At 41.1% G+C, this 13,089-nt stretch overlaps 1 protein-coding gene across 2 annotated transcripts in view; it reads left to right on the plus strand.

The window, feature by feature from the left end:
* Positions 1-11,503, plus strand: part of SLIT1 (slit guidance ligand 1) — a 3,022,655-nt gene extending 3,011,152 nt beyond the window's left edge. For both annotated transcript variants that reach the window (XM_044056244.1, XM_044056245.1), the window contains exons 36-37: positions 9,793-10,004; positions 10,808-11,503. In XM_044056244.1, coding sequence (XP_043912179.1) covers positions 9,793-10,004; positions 10,808-11,046 — 451 coding nt within the window. In that variant the 3' untranslated portion in view covers positions 11,047-11,503. The remainder of the gene's footprint in view (positions 1-9,792; positions 10,005-10,807) is intronic.
* The last annotated feature ends 1,586 nt before the right edge of the window (positions 11,504-13,089 follow it).

Here is a 13,089-nt window from a genome sequence, read left to right on the forward strand (position 1 = left end):
TATGAGTGGGTCACCGATGCTAATCTAATATTATGGGTTCTCAACATGGATGGCAAGATGAATTTCTTGGTATCCATGTCTGTCTCAAACACACAATAAAGTGGTTAGCCTTGGCATCCTGCTCATAATCCTCTATGTTATATAGATTCATAAACTTATTAGGCTAACAAACCTTGGGGCCTTTCTAAGCCTAGTCAAGTTTTCCTGAAAGAATAATGATGTCCTGTATCCAAATAGGACATCCAGGGCCAGGCATTTATAAGCTACCTCTGTCCATAGGGGACATGGATCCTAGGCCCGGTGTAAATTTCCTATTTCCCCATCCACTGGTCTAGGTAACAGATAAACTCGGCTTCAGATGGATGGGAAGCCTGTTCCATAGAAGGAGCAGACTCTGGGAGATGTATCTGTCTCTCTAGCATGTTCTAAGTCACAGACGAAATTCAGGTCCCTAGACTTTATATTTCTGGTACTCTTTGACTTACAAATATGTAGGAGATTCATAAGTGTGGGGTTTTCAGATGCCTTGTAAGCCAGGCATAGATCACCCCTCAGCAATTTGTAGGATACTGAGTAGAGGGAAAGGGCTTTAAAGCTCTCTGCATAAGGCAGGTTTTTTACACCTTGTATTCTTTTTGTAAGGAATCTCCAAGGTCACTCTAGTTGCTGCATATGCTTGGTCAGGTACATACCAAAGAGAGCACTGTGAGATAATGACTCTCTGAACATAGATGCCATGCCTTTACGTATAAGTTGTGCAACATAAAAAGATTTCCTCATCACTGTGGCCATGTGGTGGTCAAAGGTAAGGCTATTGTCTATGTGCCTACCCAAATCCCTGACAACTGGGTCAATTCTTAGGGGTGTATTATGAACATTGCAATCACCATGATGGTTGACTACCCAAAGGGTAAAATTATGCATTTCTTAGCATTGAGTTTAAGACCATGGCTTTGGCACCATTTGTTAGTCAGAGATAGACCTTCTTGAAGAATGATAGTGTCTGCAGGGGAATCGGTGATAACTTTCAGCTTGCAATCATCTGCAAACAGTCAGCCATAAACCTTCAGCATTTGCGTCCATTTCAGACAAATAGATGCCAAAAAGGAGCAGACCCAGTACTGAGCCCTGGGAAACTATATTAGTAACATCTTGGTGGAGGTGGCCTCACCTATTTCGACCTCCTGAGTCCTGTCATTGAGTCAGTTGGCAATCCAGAGGGTGATAAAAGGGTTTATACCTAAATTAGTGAGCTTTTCTGTAATACCTAAGTGGAGTACTGTATCAAAAGCCTTGTCCAGGTCAAGCGAAGAAGTGTGTACAGTCTTACCTTCATCCCATACTTTGGTGACTCTGTCAAAAAAGTCCACCAGATTTAATAGGCATAACCTTCCTTTAACAAATCTAAACTGTGATGGGTCCAGCATTTGCAGGTTACCCGTGTCCTTATTTATCATATCTGTAATGATTCTTACCATGGCCTTATACATGAGGCTGGTAAGACTTATGGGCCTGTAGTTAACCGATTAATGGTTGGACCTCTTTTGTGCAGGGAATGACTGTAGCCATATTCCATTTCTTGGGCACAAAACCTGACTGAAGACTCCAGACGAAAAGTGATTCAAGTGGACCAGAGAGTTCAGGTTTCATGCTATTTATTAAACATCCTGGGATGTTATAAAGGGGACTATCCAAGGCTCAAGAATACAGCCTCTATGGGACCTGACAATATCCCTGGCTGTGTTCTACATGAACTACAGAGTGAACTGGCACCTCACCTGTTCCCTGTTCAATCACAGCTTCACCTCTGGCTTTGTCCCTACCGAATGGTGCACTGCTAAAGTCATCTCTCTCCACAAAGGAGGAGCAACTACAGACACTGGGAACTATTGCCCCATTAGCTTGACAAGTTTGATATGCAAAGCTATGGAAGGCATCACTGTGGACCTTATAAACAAGGATATAGGGAATCTCCAAACTCTGGATCCCACACAGTTTGGTTTTCTGAAGGGTAGATCATGCCTGCTCAATTTGGTCGACTTCTTTGAGTCAGTCACCAGAGCTGTGGATGAAGGCAAGGTGGTTCATATAGCCTTCCTTGATCTGCCCAAGGCCTATGATACCATTCCTCACTCAGGAATCATAGAAAAACTCACTAAGCTAGGCATCAACCCCTATTTCACTAGGTGGGTTGCAAACTGGTTCACAGAGAGAACCCACAATGTGAAAGTAGCTGACTCCAAGTCAGACTGCTGACCAGTCATGAAAGGATTTCCACAGGGTTCAGTCCTGAGTCCTCTCCTGTTTGGTATCTACTTCTCTGAAGTCCAGGCCAACACAAAGGGACTCTGGCTGACAAAGTTCACAAACGATTGCAAGTTGGGAGCCATTATTAACTCCCCAAGGGATGTTGACATCCTACAGAAAGGCCTCACTGAGACCAACAACTGGTGTCAGAACTATGGTCTTAAGCTCAATGCCAAAAAATGTGTCATCATCCCCTTCGGGAAAAAACAGGTTTATATGAATTACCGGGTCTACCTGAAAATGCCAAAAGTGCACAATGCCGATGACGAGAACACCGACTCCGGAAGATCGGCAACGGAGAAGACCGACAGTTGAGAATCCCGATGCTGAGAACACCGACATGTTAAAGTAAGTGTGTGATAGGGACGGACGTTAGGGTCAGGGTGCGGGTAAGGTAAATGTATGATAGTGATGGATGTTAAGGTAGGGTGTGGGTCAGGTAAGTGTGCGATAGTGACGGACTTTAGGTTTAGGGGCAGGTTAAGTGAGTTATGGTTAGGGTGCGGGTAATGTAAGTGTACGATAGTGACGGACTTGAGGGTTAGGGGCGGATTAAGTGAGTTACAGTTAGGGTGCGGGTAAAGTAAGTGTGCAATACTGACAGAGTTAAGGATTAGGGGCGGATTAAGTGAGTTAGGGTTAGGGTGCGGGTAAGGTAAGTGTGCGATAGTGACAGACCTTAAGGTTAGGGTTTGGGTTAAGGTTATTGCATAGATAGTTGTATATGTAAGGTTTAGTGTAGGTTTGTAAGGTTTTTGGTGTGCTTGTGTTGTGTGTGTGTTTTTCGGGAAAGGTATTTGTTTTGTTGATTGTCGGGATTTTGGTTTGTTGGGCATGTGAAGTTTTGTGTTTTTGAACTTTCGTTTTTTGTCGTTTTTTTCATGTCAGTTATTTCATTGTCGGTATTTTGGCGTGTCGGTGTTATCAGGTAGACCCAAATGACCACATCAATGGTAGTCCACTGAACACAGACGGTGTTATAAGAGATCTGGAAACACAGGTTGACAGCAACTTCTCTTTTGACCACCACATTGCCACTGTGGTCAGAAAGTCCTTATATGTGGCACATCTCATTATTAAGGGTTTTGCATCCAGGAAGAAAGAGGTTGTTGTCTCCCTCTACTCTTCCCTCATTAAGCCAATCACAGAGTACAATGTCCCATTTGGCATGTACCTCATTAGACACCTGCAATAACTGCAGAGGTCACAAAAGTACCTCACAAAGAGGATCCTAGGCCTTAAACACTTGTCCTATATGGACAGACTCAAAAAAACTCCCAACTATTCTCGGTCTCATATCGCCCACTTAGAGGCGATCTCTACTTGACTTACAAAGACATGTCTGAACCAGCTCTGTTAGAAATGCAACATCTAAAGAAAACCCAGTCCCTCCACACCACACCCTCCAGAGACCGCAACCTCATTACCACAACCACAGAACATACTGGAAGGACAGCTTCATAACCCAGAGACTGCCCATGCTATGGAATAGACTTCCCATACATGTCAAACAGAGCACTCACTGGCCCTCTTCAAGAGAAATCTTGATGAGTGGATGGGAAATAGAAAATTTACCCTGGGGATCACTCTAGTGACTCTACTCGACAGAGGCATTGGAAACTAAGGTCGGGTGGCATGATGCCAGAGTAATCCTATGGGCTAGGCTTGTAAAGGCTCCAGGGCCATTAGCCTAGTACACACCTATGAACCTATGAAATCAATGCAGTGTTTTTGGCCTTGGAAAGTGCATTGATGACCTGTTCCCTGGTAATGGTTGGGGGGATTGTGTTATGTAGTATTTCCTTTGGACTATCAGAAGGAGTGGGGGGGGGGGGATTTCAGCTGAACTTGTTAGTCAAAAGGTTGGTAATGGCCTCTGGTTCAGTGTGGGTGATGCCATTTATAATAAATTCGGCACATTGTTGTGTATTTCCTCTGAGGATACAGACATAGCTGCAAAAGCTTTGTGGTTGTCCTTTGCCTGAGGAGCTATTTTTTCTTCAAACTTAGCCTTTGAAATATTAATTAATCTCTTAGCTGCCTGTTTAGATTAGTTAGGGGACTTTTAATATGTATGGCTTTCCTCCTGCTATGCCTGGCCAATATTTTGTTTTGTTTTATAACCAATTGATATTGTGATCCCACCAGGGTGGCTTGTCTTTTGAGTTTGTCTTATTCTTAATATGAATGGGCACAGCTAGCGCTATACGACTATCAATATGGCTGTACAGAAGCATTTGTTAATAACTCAGTGCATGCTACGGTATTTACTGGGTTTGGGGGTGCCTGGAGTTTGGCCAAGGTATTGCATAGTAGAAAGAGTTTAGCCTTGGAATAGTGTCTAAAGATTTTTGGTTTCACCAAATCCCTGGATTTAATTTTTATTTCAGGTAATACTGCCTCATGGTCATATCTGATGAGCAAATATGTTATACTGGGTGAGGAACATCGGTCCCTGTGTTTTTGAGTACAAGGTCAAGGATGTTTGTACCCCTGGTAGGAGAATGGAACAACTGCTCCAGGATGTTGATATTCAGTTTAGGAATTACTGAGCTTGTGCATTAGAAGTGGTGCACGATTCCCAACCTGTAGAGAAGTAGTTGAGATCCCCCATGAATATCATAGTGGGTTGAACAGTGAGGAACTCTAGTACATTGAGATAGGTAGTTTTGGTTTCCTGGGGCATGGAGGGAGACCTAAAGGTTGCAAGGATATGGTATGACACCCTGTTTATGGTGAGTTATACATGTATGACTTCCAGTGGGTCATACACTAGCTAGTTTGACTGGTTTTAATATAGACTGAGATCCCTCCACCTTTGTCTCCCTCCTGTATAGTAGCTGGTATAACGGTGTAAATGGCATTATAATCTTGCACTGTTAGGGTACTGTCAGTGACTTTAAACCATGTCTCCGTTACTACACAGATGTCTACACTCTCCAGGGAGAGGAAGGCTTGCAGGGAGTAGAGTTTCTTGTTAAGACTTCTAGCATTGAGCAATAACCATGTTCAGATATTCCTTCATAGGTTCAATTAAGTCGGTAGGTTTATCAGTTTTGCACGGCCTAAAAAAAGGCACTGCGGAGGTGGAAAAGGTTTTTGTCAATATCCAAAAACCTAGAGGGGTTATGCACAGAGCATCCCTGGCAAAACAGCATGGTCAACCATGTCCTCCTAGGCCTTCAAATATTGTAACCCCCCCCCCCCCCCGGATTGACACCAGAAGATAAGCCAGTTGCTAAATCAATAATTCTCTGTTGGTAACATGGCATCATCCTTGCAGAATGTAGTATGCTGCTCATACCTGCCTAAGACACAAATCAGCAAGCTCAATCATGTCTCACTTCATATAGTCAATGGAGGTATGTCTAAGACCATTAACACCCACATGGACTATGACAGAGTCATACTCGTACCTGTGTGACTTAACAGATCCTAGACCCAGAAAGGCATCTAACCGTGACTCTCTCCTTACTCAGTCTGGTGAGGGGGACATTGGTGTTCCTCACTATAAAATCACCAATGACCAGGAAATTTGGCTGTGTGCTGGTTTGCATTAAGGGCTTAGCAGTGGAGGCATGGAATACAATGTTACTATTTGTAGCTGCAGGTGGTGTTTTAACGGAGTGTTTATGTGATGGCTGAGGAATCCTTCTTTGCACTGTGCAGGGGAACCTAGTGTTTGTAAAGTTACCTCTAAGTGCCTTAGCATACGTAGTTTTATGTGTAGGGTCTTTTCCCTGTGCAGTGTCACTGACAGCCTCTACAGGATTAGTTCTGGTTGTATGAGAGAGTTTTGCCTCCAGCGTTATAGTGTATTTATACCTCTTGCATACTGTGTCTGTATTATTAAGAATAAGTGGGTTGTCACTGTACATGAGACAATTGCTATAATGTCTCAGAATACCCATCTCAAACAGAATGCTCAGAGAGAGAGAGAGTTGAGTAGTGCATATCCATGGCTATTGATCTACTAGGGAAGAGTGAGGAAAACTTAAATATTTAACGAGTCATTTGATGAGCAATGCTCAGCTATGCGGAAACTAATTCCTAGAAGGTGGTTGCACCGACGCGCTAGAATTAGTGAATAAAAGTTTTAACTGCTGTGGAACTGCTCTATTTTTGATGTCTTCATATTCCATTTGGATTTTTTCCTGTTGTTGAAGTAGATGCTTTAGTAGTTAAAAAAAATATATATCTACACAGTAATGCAAAAATAGAGTAGACCACAAAACTTCCTAATGTAAAATAACTGGTTTGGAGCCCAAGTTCTTAAACCAGAATTAAGATACTTTTAGCGCAACAGACACTATAAGCCTTTACCTAGCAATTCTCAGCTCAGAAGGGCATATGCTATCCTGTCCTGCCACAAGAGTATAGAACACAAATCTTCCTAATATAAAATAACAGGTTTGGAGCCCAAGTGCTTACATCAGAACAGAGACACTTAGAATAACAGGCACAGTAAGCCTCACCAGCAATTCCCAGCTCAAAAGGGTAGAGGCTACCCTCTCCTCCCACAACCCCAAGTGCCTAAATTAAAACTAAGAGGCCTAGAATAATAGTTAAAATTTAATCAGGTTATTAACAAGCAGTAATAAATGTCACAGATTAAATGCAGCTGAATACTTTAAGAATGTGCAGCAAAAAGCTAAATAAAGTAATAAAATAGGAAGAAGCACGGATAAAAGTAAAAGCAGCTGAATAAAGTACATTTTTTAAGGGGGAGGGCCCTCCCAGCTGATCTCTTGGTGCTCAGTAGAATGAGCCGATGAGATGGGAGTGGGAGGTGAGTCCAAAATCAAATTTATAGCACAGGCGGACAACTCAAAAGCCACCAAGTTTAAAAGTACAACAGCAGTAGAGCAGGTGGGTGGGAAAATTCAGTGCAGACAGGAGATCAGCTATGCTATAAGAAAGACAAAATTATTAATGATTCTGGCTCATTGTCACTTTATAAGACCACAGGAGAACTCATCAATAGAATTGGGGACCTCCAGAGGGACATTATCCAATAGGACTCCTAATTGTCATGTTGTAAATTCTTTTCAGGTAATAGATGAGGTAAAATTCCAGACCAAGAAGCAATTTTCATTTTGTACAGAAGGTGTTATTTAAACCTTAAAATGTCTTTTTGACCTTCACTATACAACTGAAACTGTTAGATTGTTAAAAAAGGCTTGAAAGACATCTTAGAAATATTAAACTTAAGACATTACAGACCCCTGGTGTTTGCAGTAGTGGTAAAAAAATGAAAGATTTATTCTTATACAAGTTAAGAGTTGATATTTTCAAGTATAAAAACACAATCCTCATGGTCTTAATATTGAGGAAACAATGTCACAATAATTTTATTTTTTTAGAGCAACTTTTGCTCCCTGCTTCATCTTATGGCCTTCCTACAAAGTATCCCCTCATCCATGCCAGGTCTGATCGATTCTCTGTTCTCTACCAGACTTACTCCAGTACAGCTGGGGTCAAGTCAGAGAACCTAAATGCATACTGAGAGTGGAGTCTACTCATCAGCAGCAGCAGCTAGGAGTGTTATTTACGTAAGACTACCTATTACTTTCCCATCTCAGTGAAGTGTCAGTTATTGTGTCCGAGGGGCAAGCAGGTGGTGTAGCTCCCCACTGCCTTGGCAGCTTAGCCATACCCATCACCATTTACCCCTCCTTGGACTATGCTCCCCTCAGTGTGACATTCACAGTCTCCCTCAGTGATGACCACAGGGAATACCTATGTGATCACCCCCCACACACACAGATGGGCACACCCAACCTTTCCCTGTTGTTCTGTCAGTTACCCAAACCAGTTAGTGAACCTAGCTTGGTTGAACTGCAGTTAAGGCTTTATCCCTCTATACCACAGGAGTAGTAACAGTGACACACACACACACATTAATAAATAGTCTTGAATGTGCCACCAAAGGAACTCCTTCCTTACTGAAATCATTACTGAAACTATGCCCTCTAGAAAATCTGTAATTTGATTCCAGGTATGTTGAATACCCACCACAGTTTTCTCATGGACAGATGTACCATGAGTATTGCAAGGTTACATGTACAACAGGACAATGAGGTTGTTTTGCTGTTATTGCTGGTAGTGGAATGATTTCCTGCATTAATGTTTGGATTTCATATATGTTGTCCTGGGAAAGGAGAGTTTTCCACTCTAATAATGCACATAGAAATGTCAGTGGTCATGGTAGGATGAAGTTTGACTTCTTTTAATGTATGGTTGTGCCTAGGTACTGAAAAAGTTGTATTAGGATCCTCAAATGCCACTGTAAAAGTTCCTGTTTCTTGTTAATAATTTGATGGTCATTCAAATAAGGAGAATATAATTCTCTCTAAATATGCAAAAACTACCACCTCCATGGCACAGATGAATAGAATCCTGACTATGAGACTGATTAATAGCCCAGGAATTGGAGGAGCTAAGCAGGATGGATGAGGAATGAAGAAGGGCATCCTCACGTTGCCAGTTTGGGGGGGGGGGGGGCATGTGTGCTGTGTCTACAGTTCTTGGTGGAAATCAACAATGGAAGGAAGTATCCGTCTTTTGGGGGGGTACTTGGGGTGGAAACACTTTTGGAAGTTAACAAGTCTTTGCATCATCCAGTTGCATGTCCAATGTATGGGACCTTGCAAATATGGACAAAATGATAGGACTCTGGAAAAATTTTCTCATCTAATGGTTGCATTGCAGCCATGCTGTTCTCCATAAAGGAAGTAGAGTGGAAATAAATTAAGGGCATCTATGACTGTGAAAGTTTAAGTAATTATGAAACCATGCTCTCTCTCTCTCCCCATAAAGGGAGTACAGTGGAAATATATCAAGGGAATCTATGAATGTGAAAGTTTAAGTAACTATGAAAGATTAAACTATCTAAATGTGTACAGTGTCTCACCGAGATATTAAAAGGAGACTTTATTCAAAGTATATGGGGCATTAAGAAACAACTACTTCTAGGAATGCATGAGATTATCAAAGAGTAGTAGAGAAACATCAGATAACACTTGTAGGAAATTATATTGGAATGTGAGATCTACTAAGTGGTCCACTGAGAGAGTTGCTGATGCCTGGAATACAGTGCAAATTATTATTAAAGCAAGCATTATTTTAGATATTTTTAAGAAGAACTTGTACACTTGTTATGTGGGATGACCATGTTGGTATACTGACAGGCTAGAAGAGCAAGGCTGCATATGCCTTAAATATTTGTATGCATGTATATATAATGCTGCTTTCACAGGGGAACAGAACTTGATATAAAAAAATAAAAAAAAAATGGCTAGACCAAGTTCAACTTTGCTAGTGAGTGAACCCGCAAATGGTATGATTTACTACTATGGTGATCTCATTAATTCACTACAATTTGAGATTGTACTACAGCTTTATCAGTTGACAAATGACATAGGTTTAGCAGAGATGGCAAAGCAAGTGATCACAAGTCTTATGCTCCTGGCATTTTCTTTTTAGGTGTGTCCATGGCACCTGTATACCCCTAGATCAACTGTCCTACCGCTGTGAGTGCAAGGAGGGTTTTAAAGGTGCACTCTGTAACCAGCAGGAAGAGCTCTACAATCCATGCAAGAAGCTTCAGTGTCAGAATGGCCACTGCCAAATCTCAGACTTGGGAGAAGCGTACTGCGAATGCGACAGTGGATATTCGGGAGAGCTATGTGAAACAGGTAAGATGTTGTTCAGCTTTCCAGTACTATTCTTCTGTTATTTTCCCTCCCCCAAAAAATGGCAGCTTGTTGGCTTAACACCCAAGAATTAGTGCACCAAGGAGAGAAATCACATTTTTGTCAACTCCAAATTACCAAATTAAGCCTTTCATCCAGCATTCCTTTATCATGCTTTGGTGGTATTATCTCTTCCTTCTGCTAATGCCAGTGTAGAAAGTCCAGGAGTCTCTGCTGATTGCCTGCCAGTGCCCTTTGTACCGGAAACGTGGAAGAAACTCAAAGATTTTTGGGAGATAGCAGGGACAGACAGGCAAAATAAGCTAGAAGAATAAAAGATAAAAGGGGGAATGATACGATTGCAAGTTTACTGATGGGAATCTAGAGTGGATTATGTAGATATGTTGAGTTTTTTTGAGAGAAACATTATAATAAGGAATATTTCAAAACTGTTGGCAAAGATCAGACCAAGAATATATATTCCTGAGGGATGTAAAGAAAGAATAGTATTTCAGTGGTGTTCAGACTGTAACCATTAAAAGACCAACAATTGGTAATCTGGGGCTATTTTTGTTCGGAGGTAAAGGTGATCACTGCAGCTACTTTCAAAGTCTGATAAAATAACAGGTGTGAAATAAGCATTAAATAAGAATGGTACTGAAATCAGAGTGGTGGATGTTACACGGAGCTGGTTGGAGTGTAACAGAAGTGAAAAGTGTAAAAAAAAATTTAAATCAAACACCAAAACCTTTAATGTTTTATTAGTTCATACTAACTTTTGTCTTCTTATCTTCATCTCCAACTAGAATCTGAATGTCGAGGTGAACAAATGAGAGACTACCACCAGGTGCAGAGAGGTTATGCCATTTGCCAGACTGCAAGAATGGTTTCCTGGGTTGAGTGCAGGGGGTCCTGCGAAAATCAAGACTGCTGCACAGGACTGCGCATGAAGCGGCGAAAATATAACTTCGAGTGCAGTGATGGGTCCTCCTTTGTAGAGGAAGTGGAGAAACCAATTAAGTGTGGCTGCGCAAGATGTATGTAATGTCCAGTGAAAGACAACAGTGCGCATGTACAAAAGAGTGTGCAAGACAATGGACAGTCATATTTGTAAAATAGGACATTACATACCTTTCAGATGTGTAAGCATCATCATATCTGTGACATTTAAAAGCCTGCATCCAGAAACCAAGAAACAGAGACACACACAAACACCTTCATACTGACTTAATGGTGTGCTGCATAGTGTTGTAATCACTGAAAGGTATACAAATTGTCTATATGTACTGAATTTAGAGGGGAAGAAAAAGAGTTTTTAAGAACATTTCAGAAGATGAAATTAGTAACACAAGCTTGTTATTTATAAAATGTCTTAGCTAGGTGATTGGTATAAGGCAGACAGAATGTTTTTTTTTTTTTTTTTCATTTCTTGTCCTGAATCTGTTGTTGAGATTCAGAAAAAACTGGAACAGTATTGCTTTAATTAAAAAAAATCAGAGACATGGTGGGCTCTACACCTTTTGTGCTCCATTTAACATTTGGTTTGTTGTTGGGCATTATGAAATCTGTAGTGTTCCTGCTTCTCCCCTCACACCCACCCTTTCATATAAACAACATAATATCAGTAAAAAGCAGCCTGAACTCAGTATGCCAGTATCACAATTTAGCAGTTTACTTTGATAGAACATTACTATGCTGCATTTGCACATAATGAATTCTGAGCACTGCAAAACAGTGCTGTTACAAGGTCAGGAGAAGCAGTTGCTAAAGCAACCTTGGGGACTCCAGTTTGAGTGGGTTACCTTAGCAACTCATTTAAAAGAATCTGCAGTCCTGAATAGCATTATATATTCATCACAGTCTTTATATATATGTAGGCAAATGCTGATAGTAAAAGTATCCTTTTCCCTTTAACATTTGGTGCTACTTCCTTGCAATTGCCAAGTTCAAACCTGGACCACAGCTGCAGCAAAAATTGTTCCATAAAACAATTCCGTTATGACTGAAGAGGTACTCTAACTTGTTAAATCTAGCAGGAGAGTTGATGCTGAGACAGAATGTCTGCAACTAGTGAAGTAGTGACTGTCAATCACTGCTTACTACCTTGTGTATAATGAGTTCAAGAAATAGATTCATCCATCCATATATACGTCAGCAAGAAACATCCTTGCGTTCTGTCTCTGTTTAGCAATTACAGACTCTCTAAGAACAGGGTTACTGCATATGGATAAATAACACTGTGAGGAAGCTAGCTGGTTGTCTGGTTTGATTTACAGTCTCTTTTCCTTGCAAAGCAGAATATCAGTATCCTCTCTGGCTCAAAACACACACACTGAATTATAGGACTGAGCTGTGGCATACAGGCAGTTGCTTTATTTTTAATGTGGGTTTTGAATTATTTGTTATGAAATTCAAGTATAACTCCACCCAGTCCTTCACCTGAGCATAGACCCTCCCAACCCCCCTATTTAATAATCTATTTCCCTTTCTCATCTGTGTCGCCCCCTCTGCATGTAACTCCATAAGGTGGAAAGGGACTCCATTGTCATATAAGTGAGGAAAAGGCAAGAATGAGGGTCCATAGACTAACATTATTATTGGAATTTTTTTCAGTTATAGCCTTCCTAACTTCCGTGTCCAGATTAGGAAACCTGACAGTGTGAAATGCACAACCTGAAAGTGTTATACAACTGCAAAAGTGTTCTCCTGTACTTAAGCATTTCATGAAATGCTGTTGTGTGACCCCTCCAGATATATGCTAGCTTTGGCCTTAATGCAAACCTCTGCTAAGGCTATGTCCAGTTTTCCACAAGGAGACGCTAGTATGATGAGGAAAAACCCATAACATTCCAACAAGGAAGGAGACTGGCCTGACCTCTGGTACTTTACTGATTGCAAACCCAACTCACCACTCTTGTAGATGGGGAAATACATATGAATGCACACAGTGAAATATCAAAGTCAAGAGTGACTCAAATGTGTGCAAATGTCACCCATCAAGTATACATGTAAGACAGTTTGCAATAATTATTCTTTATTAGATGTGTGTAGCCATTTAAGACAATACTGAACCCAGCTATGCTACAGC

This window comes from Protopterus annectens, chromosome 14.part0 (genome assembly GCF_019279795.1).
Source record: "Protopterus annectens isolate FY-2018-M chromosome 14.part0, PAN1.0, whole genome shotgun sequence".
Lineage (NCBI taxonomy): Eukaryota > Metazoa > Chordata > Ceratodontiformes > Protopteridae > Protopterus > Protopterus annectens.